The 19,149-nt window shown below is 37.3% G+C and overlaps 1 protein-coding gene across 1 annotated transcript in view; it reads left to right on the top strand.

The window, feature by feature from the left end:
• The window catches only part of CPS1 (carbamoyl-phosphate synthase 1), a 145,976-nt gene that overhangs the window by 87,917 nt on the left and 38,910 nt on the right, over nucleotides 1-19,149 (top strand). Inside the window, exons 22-25 of the mRNA XM_088842007.1 lie at nucleotides 7,916-8,057; nucleotides 9,367-9,432; nucleotides 10,266-10,329; nucleotides 12,036-12,217. Coding sequence (XP_088698133.1) covers nucleotides 7,916-8,057; nucleotides 9,367-9,432; nucleotides 10,266-10,329; nucleotides 12,036-12,217 — 454 coding nt within the window. The remainder of the gene's footprint in view (nucleotides 1-7,915; nucleotides 8,058-9,366; nucleotides 9,433-10,265; nucleotides 10,330-12,035; nucleotides 12,218-19,149) is intronic.

Genomic DNA, 19,149 nt, shown 5'->3' with positions numbered 1-19,149 from the left:
CCTCCGAGGACCTCATTGCTGTACAGAAATGAAGCATGGTGCTCTCAAAAATTAAGAGAAAATGGTGTTACTTACCCAGTTTCCTGGGTTTTTATCATTTTCTTTCCTAAATGTTACTGCTGCTTTTGAAAAATGTCTTTCTCATTTCTCTCAAAGAAAGAGGTAACAACCTGTCTCCTTGAAAGAAAAGATGAAAAGACAAATAACTTCTCCACTTGATTGCATTATTGAGATTGTGGCATGGGCTTGAACCCGTGAAATGCCAAAAATAATCAATGAAGCCCTGCAGAACTCAGAAGAGAGGCTGGTGAGGGGTCTTGGAACAGAGAACATACATCTTACTCAGTTCTCTTCCCTTATGAGATTTGCTGTCATTACTGAACATCAGGCTTAACTTTTCTTAGCTCCTGCCTTTGGGGTGATTTTTTAAGAGAAGATAATAATACAATTGCAAGCCCATCCCATAATTGTAGGCCAGGTGGAGCACTAATTTTCACATTAGGGCCTTGTGCAATCTGGAGGGAAATTTGTTTAGTATTACTTATGAGTTGGTGGATCAGATAAAAGCCAGTCAAGTGGAAGAGAGAACTGTGTGAAGTACCTGGGCTCCCCTGGTAATTGCAATGCTGCAGGCGTTCCTCCGGTCGGGTAATAGATTTCCCCAGCTCCTCTGTGCCAGATGAAATTTCCTCATTAAGGGGAATTTATTCCATTTCCTTTTATCATTTATTATTGAAGACTAAGTGTGAGTGGAGGAAACCTCAGAGATGACAGGCTAGAATTTTAAACAACAAGATTTACACCGGAAGTAGAAGAGAAAGAGGAGAGAGGCTTGTTTTGTTTATAAAAGGAGAGAAGGCAGGAGAGAACACTTCTCCCTGTAGAAGCTGAGCCATCCTGTCTTAAAAGATGATGGCAGAGTGTATGAAAGTATGATCGTCTTATTTTTAAGACAGTTTTTCCCCCTCTAAAATTTCAGACTGTCATTTTGTGCTGCACAGGAGTGAAAAACTGAAGGTTATGAAAAGGCCAGCCTCAGAGCTGTTTGGTGTTTCTTTGTTTTATTGTTTAGATTCTATTAAGCGATATTGAAAGTGTAACCTTTAAAGAGTTTGCCCTTGAACTCCGAAAGCAAGGAAAGCTGATAGGAGAAAGAGAAGCTGTATATGTATATTTTAGAGGATACAGTTCTGAAATATGGATTTAATGTGTTCATATTCATAAGAGTAAAGATAAATATAGACTTACTAATACACACAAATACATATCAAATAACAGAAGAGTAATTTATTTATTGTACAGATTTAAAACTTTGTGCTTTAATGCAATATGCTCCATTCTGCTGAGCACATTTCTTACTTGGTATAATGCTTTTTCAATTTACAACATAATATAAATGGAAGATTTCCTATTGAGGATTCAAAAAACAGTTTTGAATTACAAATTCAAATTTTGTCTTTCTTTTAGTATTATTCTGTTTTTAAGTTTGCTCCAAATTAAGATTTTCCTTTGAAAAAAATAGAAATATGATAGCCCTGTCCCTGAAATAATTTTTACATAGCTTGATTTTAAAAAACAAATCTCATTCTGATGTAAGTTCTTTATAGCAGACAAAATGGAGGGCAGCCCAATATAGCCTGATAAAGATGAGGAGCATATATCTAAATCTCCACATTGTTAAATGAGCTTTATGTTCACTTAAGATTATTCATCTTGTATCTGATTCTGAAGAGGTTTAACCTTATCTAAATCACTGGCCCAAAGCTAATGAATCGTGTCTTCAAACTGTCTCTTCTTTTATTTTATTATAATGGAACTCAAAATAAAATTTTGTATCAGAACAAGTAGGGAATGAAGTGAATTTTCTACTGTGTGTAATGACATGCCAGCCAATCTTATGTGATGCAGTGAATACAGTGGAGAGAGTGAATGAGGGAAATTTGGAGAGCAGCCACCTATGACGTCCTGTGGGTTAGGGACACCTCACAGAATAAGGACTGCCTTCAATATGGGAAGAAATCCAACTTGTCTGTATCTTTGTAACTGTCATGTTGGGTCAGAATCCTCATCTCTTTTTTTAGTGAGGAGGACTGCAATGTATTTTGCACTATTTCATGAACATGTCTAAATAGTTGAAATTATTAACCAGTGAAGCCATGATTTCATTTGTGGCCTATAGAAGACATATCACTTTGAACTCCATATGACTGTATCTACCTGAAATTTTCATTCAAATTGAAATAGATGAACATGAATATATTCATATGCCATTCCAAATTAGTACACCCTAATTTTTAACATATGTAAAAAATATCATGCTATTGATCTAGTTATTTGAATACTGAGCGAAAGTTAAAGCAATTTTTGGCTCACCAAGAAAATATTCTGAAAATCAGCTTGTGAGCTTAAAACATGCACTCTGCAGGTCTAGCTTGAAGCATCTGTTTTAGAACTCTCACCAGGTATGATTTGAGGGGCACCTATGGAGAAATAGTTTTCACCCCTATTCTGAAACTCTGTCATTCATTATTCATTATTTTGTGTTACTGTTGCTTTTCTCAGCATCCCCCTTAAATAATGAAAACTCTCTGTGGTGGGGATGCTATGGGAGCAGTAATGATGGAGTTAGTTTTAGCTATTTTTTGCCACAGAGCTGAACACAAAATTAATTGTTTACTTTTGTATACAGAGGGCCAATTTTATCAGTCAACCTTTCTTTTTCTTTTCTTTTTTAAAATTTGTTTGTTAGTAACAGTTCAATTTTATTTGGTGGGTGCAGGAGGAATACTGTATATTTGCTGGAGATGTCTTTACACGTTCTATTGGATTCTTTGGTGGGAAAGAATAAGACGAATTATGCATATTTCAGCAATAGAAAAGACTGCATAGCTGAATATGGACAAAACAAATGCAAATTTCTGCATCCTTAATAGAAATTTGAGGAATCTTTTTTGGTTGTTTCTTTTTTGTTTGTTTAATACTATTATTTATACTTTTTATTTAAATTAGTATCATAGTCTTTGAAGAATTGACTGATCCTGTGTATTATAAGAAAAATAAATCATTTGAAGCAAAAAAAATAAAAAACTCACCAATAGGGCTGAAGATAAATATGTTACTTCTGGTTATTTTTGGACCTGAAGAACTTGCATTTCTGCTAGTCCATAGTAATAATTATAGGTGTGATGGTTCTTTTCAAGGCATGTTTCTTAGTGTGTCTGGACCATTGTTGTTCAAGGTTAGAATATAGTCATTTTAGTTAAAGTGATTGTTGATATGGTAACATAATATAGGTTTTGCCTCAGGTAGTTTTTTGTAATAATGAAGAAATGTCTAATTGAAGATTTATTTATTTTTTGCTTGTTTTTCCTTTTACTGCTATCCCACAATGATGGGAAAGTGTTCTGGCAGGTAGCTAGAAAAATGTACAGGTAAGAATTTACTCAGTGTTATATGTACAGTGTTTCTCCACCCAACTCAAGCTTCATACCAGTGTTTATAATAAGATTGCAGATCACAGAGAAAATGTATAGTCTTTCCTCACACAGGTAAACATGATTTGAAACTGTTCAAGAAAGTCATGATTTAAAAAGAACGTCATCCAAAGTTTTAATTTAGGAAAATAGTTTATTTGTCAAGCATTTCCATTTTGAGCCTGAATGCACATTTGCACATAAACAAATGAGCAATTGGTATAGGAACATAGTCTTGGCAAAGAGAGTGGAAATATACATTTCTAAAACAAGTAGAAACAACAACAAGAAATCTTTGCTTTTGTCTGGAACTTTTTTTTTTTTTTGGTAAAACTAAAAGCAAATGCCATCAATTTTAGTGTTTCAAGGGCCCTCAGAAGCTCATCAGTCACCTTCACCTGTTGGGTAAAACCTTTCCAGACTTCCCCAGTGGAAAACTGAAAGTCAAAATCACTCAGTCGTGTCCGACTCTTTGCGACCCCATGGATTATACAGTCTATGGAATTCTCCAGACCAGAATACTAGAGTGGGTAGCCTTTCCCTTCTCTAGGGCATCTTCCCAACCCAAGGATTGAACCCAGGTCTCTCACATTGCAGGTGGATTCTTTACCAGCTGAGCCACAAGGGAAGCCCAAGAATACTGGAGTGGGTAGCCTATCCCTTCTCCAGTGGATCTTCCTGGTCCAGGAATCAAACCAGGGTCTCCTGCATTGCAGGTGAATTCTTTACCAACTGGAGCTATCAGGGAAGCCCTTCCCAGTGGAAGTTGGGAGCATTTCCTTTGAACTACATCATCCTCTTGTGTGCATTTATCTCAAAGCACCTCTCACTGTGCTGTCAGAGAAATAGCAATTCATTTGCCTCGTAATATACTTTCAGCTCCATAAATGTAGAGATTTGATATTTTAATCTCTCCATCACTAAAATACATAGGATAGAACTCTGATACACAGAGTACTTGTTCACCAAGTGTTAAAGAACTAATGAAGGAATGACAGTTAGTGTTGCTCAACCTTCACCATCCACAATTCCCTACTAACTCAGATTTCCATAACAAATCCTCTGTAAATTCCTATATGCCCTGCTGTGGCCATTGCTTCCTCATTATTGCAGACACAGTGCCCTTGCCTTGTCAACCCTTTTTTTCTGTATAACCCTGAATTTACCTGATGGCTCTGTATTCATCCCTCACTGCCATAGTATTTCTCAAGTACAATCACGCACATGGTTGTCTCTCTTCTCTGACCTCACATTGCATTGCATAGCTTGTTTCTCCATGAAATGTTTGGAATCACTGTCTATTACTGCATCATCTCAAATACTATTTTGTATCTTCTTGAGCATCATTGTCTGGTAGAATTTTCTGTGATGATAAAATATCCTGTAATCTACACTGTCCAACACAGTAGCCACTTGCCTGTATGGCTACTGAGCACTTGAAATGTGAGTAGTGAAAGTGTGGCTCTGAATAATTAAAAAATTTTAAGCCAATTACATTGAAACATGTATGTTGTCATATGTGAAATGAATCACCAATTCAGGGTCGATGCATGTTACAGGATGCTCGGGGCTGGTGTGCGGGGATGACCCAGAGGGAGGATAAAGGGAGGAGGGAGGTGGGAGGGGGTTTCAGGAAGGGGAATTCATGTACACCCGGGGCAGATACATGTCAATGTATGGCAAAACCAACCAAAAAAAAAATTTTTTTTAAGCCAATTAATGCCTGAATTTAAGTAGCTGTGTGTGGCTAGTGGCTGCCATCTTGGATGGCATAGTTCTAGTTAGCACAGTGCTTAGCACACAGTAACTGACTAATAATACATAATAGGCAGATTGTATTTAGAAATTTGACAGGAAAATGTGTTGTTCTGGGGAGAATGCTTATAAAATACTTGGGAAGTTTAAGAAATCAAAATGAAATAGGAAACAAGAAATTAAATTCACTAGGAGAAATAATAGATTTGCGAGGTAGAAGAGAAAATAGGTCCCATTGAAAAAGCAAATTGACTAGGAACTGCTGAACCTTCAGAAATCCAAACTAACACTGATACACAAAAGCCAGAGAAATAGTTATTAAGTGTACCAACTTGATTCTTTCTTCTGTGAACTCAGAATATGAATTAATTAAATTAAGAAGATTGAAGGATAGAATGAACAAAATGCAGTAGGTTTAATTCAACCATACTCTATTAGCAGAATTTCGATGAAAATGTTTTATTTATCGTTACATCTTCTGACAAAAACTTTTATATTTTAATTTCATTGTATTGACTATCAAACTGTTATAATTGAATTTTATTGTTTCGACTACTACTTGAATCAGCTTGGCCACAGCTATTCGGAGAGATGCTTTTTGTAGTATTTAATTCTTCTGTACCTCAACCCTTTGAAAATTATTTTGAGTACATTTTGAATTCTAGTTATAAGTGTATTTCAATAGTTTCTCTTTCCTGTAAAGTAAAAAAGCTCTAGAATTACAGTTTCCTTCACTCATGTAATAAATATTTATTGAATGCTGTCTGTGAGCCAAACAGTGAGCTAGGCTTTGGGAATAATCTGGTAAATGAGCCAAAGATATTCTTTGCCCTCCAGGAACTTGAATCTAGCAGGAAAAATGTCTGAATACTGAAGAAAAACTAAGAAACATTAAAAATATCACGAAATAATGACATGGTAAAGAATATGGTTTCAACTATGCCCCTGAAAGTGAAAGAGGAGAGTGAAAAAGTTGGCTTAAAGCTCAACATTCAGAAAACTAAGATCATGGCATCTGGTCCCATCACTTCATGGGAAATAGACGGGGAAACAGTGGAAACAGTGTCAGACTTTATTTTGGGGGGCTCCAAAATCACTGCAGATGCTGATTGCAGCCATGAAATTAAAAGATGCTTGCTCCTTGGAAGCAAAGTTATGACCAACCTAGATAGCATATTAAAAAGCAGAGACATTCCTTTGCCAACCAAGGTCCATCTAGTCAAGGCTATGGTTTTTCCCATGGTCATGTATGGATGTGAGAGTTGGACTGTGAAGAAAGCTGATCGCCGAAGAATTGATGCTTTTGAACTGTGGTGCTGGAGAAGACTCTTGAGAGTCCCTTGGACTGCAAGGAGATCCAACCAGTCCATCCTAAAGGAGATCAGTCCTGGGTGTTCATTGGAAGGACTGATGCTGAAGCTGAAGCTCCAATAACTTTGGCCACCTCATGCGACGAGTTGACTCACTGGAAAAGACTCTGATGCTGGGAAAGATTGGGAGCAGGAGGAGAAGAGGATGACAGAGAATGAGATGGTTGGATGGCATCACCGACTCATGGAGGGGAGTTTGAGTGAACTCTGGGAGTTGGTGATGGACAGGGAGGCCTGGCATGCTGTGATTCATGGGGTCGCAGAGAGTTGGACACGACTGAGCGATTGAACTGACTGACTGACTGATGCCCCTGGCTCCAACATGAGTCAGTTAAAAGTCCAGAAAGATCCATGTTGGTTAAGGCAGACTAAGAAGCCTTTGGGGATGAGCGTTGGCTTTAGCTGACCTATGGGGCATGGCTGGGATTTGGAGAGAGGACAGGTAGGTGATGGGAATGTCAAAGGCGTTACAGGTGAGAGACATAACATGAATGGTGTCTACACTGTGGAAATCATCATGGGAAAGTGAGGAGACAAATCTGATTTGAGTGGAAAATAATAGTAAAATCACAGAACTATCTTCTAAACACAGAGATATGGGACACTAGTAAATAGTGATAGTTTATGAAGAGGACACCCAGCCCAATGCCATGTTGGGATGCCTACGTGGAGAAATTCTCAAAGCCCATAAAGACCTGGAGCACAGGTCAGACACTGGAGAAGGGGCTGTGAATTTGGGCATTATCAACTAGTTATGTAGGATAACTGGTCATTATGAGCCAATGGCAGTGGCTAAATTTAGGAAGGGAGAGAAGGTAGCCAGATGTAAGCAGGCAATGGAGGACAGAGCCATAGAGAATAAATAGTAAATTGTTGTTGCAATAAAGTAGGGTGAAAATCAACTTATTGCCAGAGACATATGTTTTTAAAGGATGAAACATCAAAAGGGTCACATGCTGACAGACTGCGAGGATGAAAATTAAGAAAGTGCTCCTGGGTTTAGAAGGTCCTGACTATTTTTGAAAGAACAACTTCATTAGGACAGTAGGTGCAGAAGCCACTTTTCAGGAAATAAGAAGAGAAGAGGATATATAGGGTGTGGGAGTGGGAAACCACATGTTTGAGAAAGCTGGCACTGCTAATAATAGACTTCATAGAGGCTAGACCACTTAGTGGGTAATTTGTGTATTTTTAAAAGTCAGCAGACCTACTTGGAAAGTTGGAAAATAAGGTGACTGGTGATTTCAAAATTGACTAGTTCACTGCTTCTTACTGTGTCTGGTCTAAACTTGAATTCTCTTTTTCATTAAATCCTAGTGAGTCCATTACAGAAGAAACCCTGAAAAAGGCAAAAGAGATTGGGTTCTCAGACAAGCAGATTTCAAAATGCCTTGGGCTGACTGAAGCCCAGACAAGAGAGCTGAGGTTAAAGAAAAACATTCATCCTTGGGTTAAACAGGTAAAGGAATAAAGGAATTTTTCTTTCTTCCTAGGACTCCACGGGTAAAATATGGGCACCAATCACAGAGCCATTTTTAATAGAAAGAGGTGGAATTCGAAAGTGAATTTACTTGTTCAACTGATGCCCATGACGTCACTTATTTAATTCAGCACAGGATTGATTTATGATTTAAAGGGGAAAGGATATAGGGGCACTGGGATGTAGAAGGAAAAGTGAGAACATGATTTTCTTGGCCTGAATGAAAAAAAAAATTAAAATGACCTCTCCTCTACTTTTTGACCCATGCGCAAATATATCAGTGGTAAGAGAAACCCTTAGTATAATAGAAGGACTTGAAATGCCCTAGTGTAGTGGCTAACTCTCTTGAAAAGAGTAGTTATCTCTTTTGGCACTGACTTTTTACAGGGTAATACTTTATTTTAAGTGCCCTATCACTATGGTTCATTTAGCATTCATTGTGATAGGCCTGGGCATAATGAGCTCATCTAGTATTCATGACAATCACACTAGAACTTTCATAGGTGTACTGTTGTGATTCTTTTTGGCCTTTAGGAGAAGAGATGCTTTGGCTTAAAGTACCACCAGCTGGTTTTTGTCCTTTAAAATCATTGGCTTTTCCCTGTGTGCTCAAGGGGCACACACATAACCTTAGGTCTGGGCCTTGATGCCGAATATTTTCTACTCAGCAATTATTATCTTTCTTCATCTCACTTGCCTTACATTAGTTTGCCCTGTTGGCCCCAAAATCTTGCTCACTAAGCTGAGCTCCTGGCCCTTGAGAGCTGAATTGATTTACTTTCCCCAAATATGTTCAGTGAGATCTAGTCCCCTTCCCTACTTGTCTATGCTTTGTGATATTTGTCATCCCATTGCGCAGTGCCATAGGTAACTTCAGTCCTATGCATTAATCTGCAAACCAAAGACAAACATATATATAGATCGTTTTCTTCTGATTTTAGATTTTATTTGTAATTACTTAAGACAGATGGTTGGATAAGTTTTCCTGGTAACCAGTTGACTATATGAGCATTTTCTTGTGTTCCTGAGAGCTAATACATAGTAATCTGATACTCTGTATTGTGTATTGTCATTCATTGCCCAAGAGATAGCTAAATCATATTATTTTTTCTCCAATCTCACTTCTATAATTAGAAAGCAATTGGTTGGTCTTTCTATTCGATAGAAATGGGCATTAAAGGAATATGAATGCAGAACAAAAAAAAAAAATCCACAAACCTTCTTGAAAAAAATTGTATTAAAGGGGAATAAAAATACATATGTATGTATGTATTTATTTCTCTTTCAGATTGATACACTGGCTGCAGAATACCCATCAGTAACAAACTACCTCTATGTTACCTACAATGGTCAGGTAGGAACTGCCAAAGTTCTGTAATGCAGAAAGCTCTACATTTAGTAGATGGTCTATTTACTAGTATATTTAGTAAATAAAAATGACATCATTTGAATTGAATGTGATGATATACTTCTGTACTCAGTCTTTTAAGAACTGCCTTAAGATGATGAAATAAAACAAGTGGAGAGATAAAGATAATGGTTACATGATTGACACAATATTATAAATTAATAAAAAAAGACTGGTGACATAAACATAAAATTATACTGTATTCTCATGGCTAATTGAAAATACTGAATAATTTTTTACAAATAAGTAGGGTTTATATGCTTTTAAACTGTGGTATTGGAGAAGACTCTTGAGAGTCCCTTGGATGGCAAGGAGATCCAACCAGTCCATCCTAAGGGAGATCAGTCCTGGGTGTTCATTGGAAGGACTGATGCTGAAGCTGAAACTCCAATACTTTGGCCATCTCATGCGAAGAGTAGACTCACTGGAAAAGACTCTGATGCTGGGAGGGATTGGGGACAGGAGGAGAAGGGGACGACAGAGAATGAGATGGCTGGATGGCATCACTGACTCGATGGACATGAGTTTGAGTGAACTCCAGGAGTTGGTGATGGACAGGGAGGCCTGGCGTGCTGTGATTCATGGGGTCGCAAAGAGTCGGACATGACTGAGTGACTGAGCTGAACTAACATTTTATACTTATGGATTCCAAAAGACTAATAGAGGATGCATATCAACAAGAGAAATAATGAGAAAGACACACTCAAAGGCATGACATAGTTTAATTAGAGGGAAGAATAACATAATAATTTCCAGATCTTCCTTTTTCTCCCCCTTAGGAGCATGATATCAATTTTGATGATCATGGAATGATGGTGCTGGGCTGTGGTCCATATCACATTGGTAAAGTGATAATTTATATTTACATAGAACTTTTCAATTTACATAGTACTTTTCACATATGTTAATTCCATTATTCTAAGAACTATGTAAAGTAGAAGCTGTCAAAATAAAAATTTTACAAATTAGGAAGCAGAGGTTCAGAGCCATGTATCCCAATGTATACAGCTATTAAATGAAAGAAGTAGGACTCAAATGTAGGTTTCAACCACAAATTCCATCTCCTTCCCTTTTACCTTGTTATCACTTTTTCATTTTCATTCTCATGAGCTAAACTTAGCCTCTTACTGGTTGGGGAGTGAATTACACTTTAACTTTTCTCTTCCTGCATAATTTTTCACAAAGATCTGTATTTGCTCCATAACTTAAACATAAAAGTTTTTGTAGATCCAATGTCTGACCTAACATATGACGTGGGTTGACATCAGATGCAAAGAGCTCATTTCATTGGGACCCAGGAAGAGTATCACATAGTTTAATTAAAATATTCTCACCAGAATGTGTTATATTTCTCCCAGTCACTTAAAATTATATATTTAATAATGAATCAAGATCTATTGCAGTTACAAAGTATATAGTTAAATAGATGTTTCTTAGCAAGTATATCTAACATCTAGCCTCTGCAAGGTGTTCTAATATGGAAATGATGAAACATATGATTTAAATGTATGCGGTCTTGTTTTGTTACTTTAAACATAGAGCTTATTACAGTTTTTACAATTAAGTGTTTCAGGATATGGTAGTTTGCCTATTTTTGGCCAAATCTTAAAGTAGGCCGAAGGTGTTTATACCTTTGCCACTTTATCTTATGCTTAAATAGCCTGGACACCTTCACCAGGACCTACCCTTCTCTAAACCTTTCTTCTTTCCTTTTCAAGTTTCACTTAATTTATGCAACCATTCTACATTACTTTAGGACCTAAGAAAGATTAGTTGAGCTAATAATCAAGTGTGTACTTAATTGATAGTGAGATTTAACATGCTACTATATTTGGACAACTTATTATGCTGACAGGCATTTTTAGGAGACAAAGTCCTAATGCAAAGGATTAGTACAAATCCCTGAACTTCAGTTCTATGGCATCCCAGTAGAGGTGATATTTTGAGGCATTTAGGCCATTATTATACATCAAATCACTTCCTAGAAGGTCACTCACTCTGCATGGGGTGGCCTTGCCAAGCTTAAAAGGATATGCTTGGAAAGGCCAGGACTTTCCAATCAATCAAGACATGTCAGAGCTGTAAGGCACCTCAGGGATCATTGGGTTTGGCTCTCAGACAGCAGGGTAAGTGGAAGGACTTAAACAAGAACTCAAGTGTTCTGATCACAAACTTTATTATGTATGCTGAGGTCAATATGTTCACTTTGAGTTTCTTTCAGTAAATGAGGTTTGTGAAAATTATTATTATAGTTCTCCTCCATTAACTTTGAGGTTCTGAATGTTCCAAATATGGAGATTACCTCTTGTCGAACATAGTATACAAAGCAAGCCAACCCGTCGTTGTGTTTTAATAAGTACCTGTTTTTCCTACTAATAATATAGTGTGCATAATATCAATAGATCTGACATTTATATTTTGGAAACAATTGAATTGAAAGGGCATTAGCTCCCTTAGCCTTGACTGACTGGCAATATATTTCTGCTTCTCTTTGTGTTATAACTTCAGGCTTCTCTTTTCCTCTGTCCCCAATTTCATTGTCTCTGTAGGTAGCAGCGTGGAATTTGATTGGTGTGCTGTCTCCAGTATCCGCACATTGCGTCAGCTTGGCAAGAAGACAGTGGTGGTGAATTGTAACCCTGAGACCGTGAGCACAGACTTTGATGAGTGTGACAAACTGTACTTTGAAGAGTTATCTTTGGAGAGAATCCTAGACATTTACCATCAGGAGGTAAAAAAGGAAAAAAAAAGAATAAAATATATAAAATGCATACTTTATATATGTGTATCCATATATATAGATTTATATTGCAATTTACCTTCAGAGAAAGAGCTTCTTGTGTCTTCCATTGTCTAATTTTGTAGTGAAACTCTGAAAAATAATCACCCCAGCTTTAGATTTTTGAGGCTGTGGCATGGAGTAATTCTTTTTCATATAAAATACACACTTTCTTTCTCAGCATTCCACCTATACTGAAAATTCTTCTTGGTAACATGTGCCAGACACATATTAATTAGCACACGACAATCCCAATAAATATTTTGTAAAGCCATTTAATTGATCATGTAGACCCACGATAAGAAGCCTCTCTTTAGTTCACATGCTGTTGTGGTTTAATGATGACCACTTCTCAGAGGAGACAAGTCAGTCATTCACAAAAGACTGGTTAATTCTTTGCGATAGAGATGAAGCCATTAGTCTTCAATGTAAAAATCAATGAGTTCATTCTAAATAATTTTGATACAATTATAGCCTTCTCTTAAGTAGCTCTTCTACTTCCACTCCAATATTATAGAGTGTATCTTCACTGTGGATTTATATGATCCTAGGTTAACAAGTTATTTTACAATTTAAAAAATGCCTACTTGAAAATTTTGGTCATGCCTTTTGATGCTATTATAATTAATTAATTATAATTAATTTCCTACTGCAGAGAATCATCCCTATGTACAAAATATGGTCACTTAAGGAAAAGACAATTAACTTGGAGCCACAAGATTTAAATTTTTGACTTAAAATTTGTTGATTTGTGCCAGTTATTTAAATTCTCTGTGCTTCATCTTTGTTGTTGTTAATGAGTCATATGAGCGTTAAAACATGGTACATGTAGGTACTGTGATGGTAACATAGATTTGTGGTTGAGATCGTGTTATTGAGTATAAAGTATAGTGCTGGAACAATGTGATGATTTTATTATTGTGAAAAGAAATAGACAAATTTGGGATTAATATATCATCATAGTTTTCTATTTAGGCGTGGCCTACTAATCTTTTAATATAATGAAACAAAACCATTAGGTACAGCTTCCCAGGTGGCTAAGTGGTGAAGAATTTGGCTGCCAATGCAGGAGATGAGGGTTTGAGCCCTGGGTCAGGAAGATCTCCTAGAGGAGGAAATAGCAACCTACTCCAGTATTCATGTCTAAAAAATCCCATGGACAGAGGTACCTGGGAGGCTACAGTCCATGGGGTCACAAAGAGTTGGACACAACTGAGCACAGCATACAAACCATTAGGTAGAATATACACAGTTTTCAGTTCTTTCACTGGCCAGATTTTGCTTGTAATTGCTTTATTCATTTTAGATAAACTGGTAGGGATCAAAGCAAGTACATATTCTACGAATATTTCTTGAGTATCTTTTAAAAATCAGGTTTAGCAGGATCAGTTCAGTTCATTTCAGTTGCTCAGTCATGTCCAACTCTTTGCGACCCCATGGAGTGCAGCATGCCAGGCCTCCCTGTCCATCACCAACTCCCGGAGTTTCAGTTCAGTTCAGTTCAGTTCAGTCGCTGAGTCATGTCCGACTCTTCGCGACCCCATGAATCACAGCACGCCAGGCCTCCCTGTTCATCACCAACTCCCGGAGTTCACTCAAACTCATGTTCATCAAGTCAGTGATGCCATCCATCCATCTCATTCTCTGTCGTCCCTGTCTCCTCCTGCCCCCAATCCCTCTCATCATCAGAGTCTTTTCCAGTGAGTCAACTCGTCGCATGAGGTGGCCAAAGTTGAGTCAGTGATGCCATCCAACCATCTCATCCTCTGTCCTCCCCTTCTCCTCCTGCCTTCAATCTTCCCCAGCGTCAGGGTCTTTTCCAATGAGTCTGCTCTTCACATCAGGTGGCCAAAGTATTGGAGTTTCAGCTTCAGCATTAGTCCTTCCAATGAACATCCAGGACTGATTTCCTTTAGGATGGACTGGTTGGATCTCCATGTTATCCAAGGGGCTCTCAAGAGTCTTCTCCAACACCACAGTTCAAAAGCATCAATTCTTCAGCGCTCAGCTTTCTTTGTAGTCCCACTCTCACCCATACATGACTACTGGAAAAATCATAGCTTTGACTAGATGGATCTTTGTTGGAAAAGTAATGTCTCTGCTTTTTAATATGCTGTCTAGGTTGGTCATAACTTTTCTTCCAAGGAGCAAACGTCTTTTAATTTCATGGCTGCAGTCACCATATGCAGTGATTTTGGAGCCCAAAAGAATAAAGTCTATCACTCTTTTCCCATCTATTTGACATGAAATGATGGGAACAAATGCCATGATCATAGTTTTCTCAATGTTGAGTTTTAAGCCAACTTTTTCACTCTCCTTTTTCACTTTCATCAAGAGGCTGTTTAGTTTTTCTTCGTTTTCTGCCATAAGGGAGAAATATTCAGGGAGGATAGAGAGCTGTAAAACCAGGTCCTTACCTTTGAGATATTGAAATAAAATGGATTAATAACATAATATCTGAAAAGTTACATAATTATTAAAAATATTAACAAGCATTACAAGCAATAGTGGCAGGCATTTAACATGTAGTTAATGATTTCTGTATGAAGTGGTTTAAGGAAAGATAAAAAACTTCTACAGTTGCCTTCATACATATGAATGCTAATGAAGTCCTTTTATAACTGAATTCAGTATGATAGAAATAAACAAATAGGCCCTTATTTGAAACTCAAATTTTTTTTTTTTTAGTGCCACTACATATACTGAGGTAATTTTAAATGTTGTATTGAAGAGCATAAGAACAGTATACCACTGATATATTCTTTATGCTACCCTACAAGAAATGTGATTTTAATATATCACATGCACATATCAGGCACATATGTATGTATATTCATGTATACATTTCCTTGTATAAGGTTGTTATGTATCTCCTCACAGCAGGCTTTACAGGCATTGTCTTTCATAACGGGTGTGCATCAACCTTCAGGAGGCTGCCCTTGTTTGACCTTGGATGCCCCCAGTGATCAGGAAGGCACTGAAGCATTCAGTGGTAAATTTGAAGAAAATTGGAAGCACGTCTAATCTTATTTAAAAGCACACATTTGAGTCACTTAGAAGGGCCATAAGCTTTCCCAAGGATACATAGCTACATGGGATGATTGGTCCAGGTCACTTGGTTGAGTTCAGGCCCAAGCTTGTTTCCATGGCATCAAAGGAGCACCTCGAAAAAAACCTTGAGGGGAAGTCAGAAAAGTGATGTGCCCTGTGAGAAAAGCAGGCTGCTTTGGAGGGACGTCTGGATCAGAAGTTGAGTGAGAGAGGATGCTAGAAATGCTGAAATCTCCTTCCTGCTGTTCTTCTTTTTTTTTAAAATATATTTGTAGTAATATATCCCTTTAGCTGCAGGCGTTTTTTTATGCTTGTAAAGAGCAACCCTTTAAACTGAAGTCATTAATTTCTTATGATTGTATTCATGGATTCTGCTCCCTGAGAAGAGCTTTGCATTTTTATTTATGTTTTGGTGTGTGAGTGTGGAGAAGAGCCAAAACATTGAGAAGTGGGTATCTGCCATCTATAAAGCTTCCCAGGTGGTGCTAGTGGTAAAGAACCTGCCTGCCAGTGCAGAAGACTAAGAGACACGGGTTCAATCCCTGGGTCAGAAGATCCCCTGGAGAAGGGCAGGCCAACCCAGTCAAGTATTCTTGCCTAGAGAATCCCCATGGATAAAGGATCCTGGGGGGCTACAAAGACTAGGACACTACTGAAGCGACTTAGCACGCCATCTACATGGCTTTGATGGATGATATTTTTTGCCTGGTTCAGTTTTGTTTAGGACACTCCTTAAAAAGGAAAAAGATGTTCTCAAATTATATTGAGGTATATGAGTTGAAAATGATTACTTTGTTTATAGGAGTGGTAACACTGGTCTTCTCTTTTATTAGTGTGCTCAGTCTCACAGTCTTATCCAGCTCTTTGAAATCCCATGGACTGTAGCCTGCCAGGCTCCTCCATCCATGAAAATATTTAGGCAAGAATAGTGGAGTGAGTTGCAATTTCCTATTCCAAGGGATCATCCCAACTCAGGGATCAAGCCCATGTCTCTTGCATCTCCTGCATTGGAGATTCTTTACCACCACACCATCTAGGAAGCCCCTCTTTTATTAGACCTATTGTTAGATCTGTTTCCCTGGCATGCATTACGCAATAATCTTTATAGACTGTGACGGTGAGGGAGCCTCTCACAGATCCTTTCTAACTTCACATTTCCCTTCCTTTCTTTGGAGACTCATGGTTAGAAAAGTTATAAGCAAAGCACATTAATTTTCTTTTACTTCTAAACCCTATTTAGGACCCATTTCTTAATTCTTTTAATATTTGCTCATTAAAAAACAGGTCGAGTTTAAAAATTCAGGCAACATGTTTGACACGTTATGATGTCCAGTCTGATTTGAGTCTTGATTATGTATTTTTTTTCTTTTACGATGTATAATTTACTGGATCATACCCTATAAAGATGTACTCTGATTAATGATTTAATTCTCCTATTTTTAACACCTAATGCTATATGTATTGGAGAAGGACATGGCAACCCATTCCAGTATTCTTGCCTGGAGAATCCTGTGGGCAGAGGAGCCTGGCGGGTTACAGTCAGCAAATGGGTCACGGGGTTGGAAAGAGTCAGATACGACGGAGCATCTAAGCACATCATATGTACATGTAGACAGTGGTACCTCTGTACAGCTTGAGTTAAGTGAATGAAAGAGTGACAGACGTGAATTAGTGATAGGCAAAACACCTCAGGGAATGGCTCACTCTAAACTAGAATTGGGTTTCATTCCTAGCATCTGGTTTCATTGCAATTAAATATTATCTTAAGATTCTGTCTGAAATGTTACAAATGTTTTACTAAAATGTGAATTACTGAAATATAATACGTGTGCAACCTCACTGATGGATGGATGAATAGTGAAGATGTAAATTAGAGAAAATACATGACATTACAAAAATCAGGGCTATTTTTTGGTGAAGTAAATGATATTTCTGTTAGTAAGACAAATTTTCTTATATTGCATTCTGTCTATATTAAAACATTTAATTTGTCTATAAAATAAGGACTGACATAAGTGATTAATATATAAAAGAAACTGAAATGATCTGAAATACATGTGAAGTATTTTCTGTTAATTCTTCACCACTAAAAATAAATTTGTGGTGTGATTTCAGCTTAAAAATTATCACAGAAATATTTTTGTAAGGTGATACTTTAGCTTCATGATACTGAGTTTAAAAACTAGGAAACTAAGCTACAAACAAGTTTAGGTAAGATCAGTAGAACTTTGGGAGCCTAGTGGAATTATTTTAGGCCTAACATATTTAGAAATCTGTGAAACAAATCTGCATTTTAGAATATTTTGCTTCAGTAAATTACTTGAAATTAAGTGTAAGTGATTGTATATATTAATTCATCTGTGTAGGATACCAGATTCTCTTCTCTTGGTCTCTGCAAGCTCTGTGCTTAGAGTTGGGACCAATCTAAGATAAAATTCTTCCACAAAATTCTCCTCTATTAGCTTCATCCCTCAAATACGTTCTGTTTTACTGAATTCCCTTTGCTGTGCAGGCAAAATCTGCACTCAACCATTACACCATTACTCTAAAACATTCCTATGGACATGATTTGTCTTCCAAGTAATGGTCTTTATTTTTGGAGGTCAATGATGAGAATAGGATATTGGAGTGAAAGTGTTTCTACCACTTCCCAAAAAGAATGTTTGAGAAATATCTCTTCTACCCTTTAACATTCACCACCTTTGAAACAAGCCAGAAAAACAGGATTGATTTCAAATTCAGACTTGGCATATTAGGTAAGCAGAGCTGCTTTACAATATGCAGAATCGTATTCAAGTAATTCTGTGTTTGCTAGGTAAGAAATATTGGCAAGTCACTTGACCTTCACCAAGCCTGCTTATTTAGCTGTGAAATAGGGATAAGTAGTAACTGCCTCAGAGTGAAAACCATGAAGGTCAAAATGTAGTTTAGATGTGTAATAATGTACTAAACGGGCTTCCCATGTGTCACTAGTGGGAAAGAACCCACTTGTCAATGCAGGAGACATAAAAGATGTAGGTTCAATCCCTGGACTGGGAAGATCCCCTCGAGGACGGCATGGCAACCCACTCCAGTATTCTTGCCTGAAGAATCCCATGGACAAAGGAGACTGATGAGCTATAGTCCACAGGGTCACAGAGTCAGACATGACTGAAGTGACCTAGCATGCACACACACAATGTATTTAAGTAGTAGTAATTTATATTATGGGGCTTCCCAGGTAGCTCAGTGGTAAAGAATTTGCCTGCCAAGAAGGAGACGCAGTTTGGTCCTTGGATCTAGAAGATCCCTTGGAGAAAGAAATGGCAACCCACTCCAGTATTCTTGCCTGGGAAGTCCCATGGACAGAAGAGCCTCGTGGGCTACAGTCCATGGGGTTGCAAACAGTTGGACATGAAACAGGAGCAGCAGCTTATATTATTGTTTCTAAAGTTGTTAATTTATTGAAAAATTGAAATCAATTCCATAGAGTTATTTTGGAAACTACTGATGTATTTATTACACACAGCTTGTTTATTCATCTTTAAATGCCTATTTTAGTCCAATTGACTCTAATATTTGCTCATAGCTGGTTACTTCTCCCTTAATTTTAGAATTTATTTTTGAAGACTTTCACATAAGAGACTTTTAGTATATATTTAATATTTAATTGAAGAATTAGTTTCTGGGTCTCTAAAATATTAATGCCACTAATAAACTAAAATAATAAGCAAATAAAAATACTATAGTTAAGAGAATAATTTTTATTAAAAGTTTTGCAAAAAATAAATAGTGAACATAAAAACGATGATAAAAGCAGCTTAAGTGTACTCATAAGTATGCAGAAACGTGGA

This window comes from Moschus berezovskii, chromosome 2, assembly GCF_049115385.1.
Source record: "Moschus berezovskii isolate FMDL1 chromosome 2, NW_MosBer_1.0, whole genome shotgun sequence".
In the NCBI taxonomy this organism is placed as follows: domain Eukaryota; kingdom Metazoa; phylum Chordata; class Mammalia; order Artiodactyla; family Moschidae; genus Moschus; species Moschus berezovskii.
Note: the sequence above shows the minus strand (reverse complement) of the source record. Positions and strands in the feature narration are given on the sequence as shown.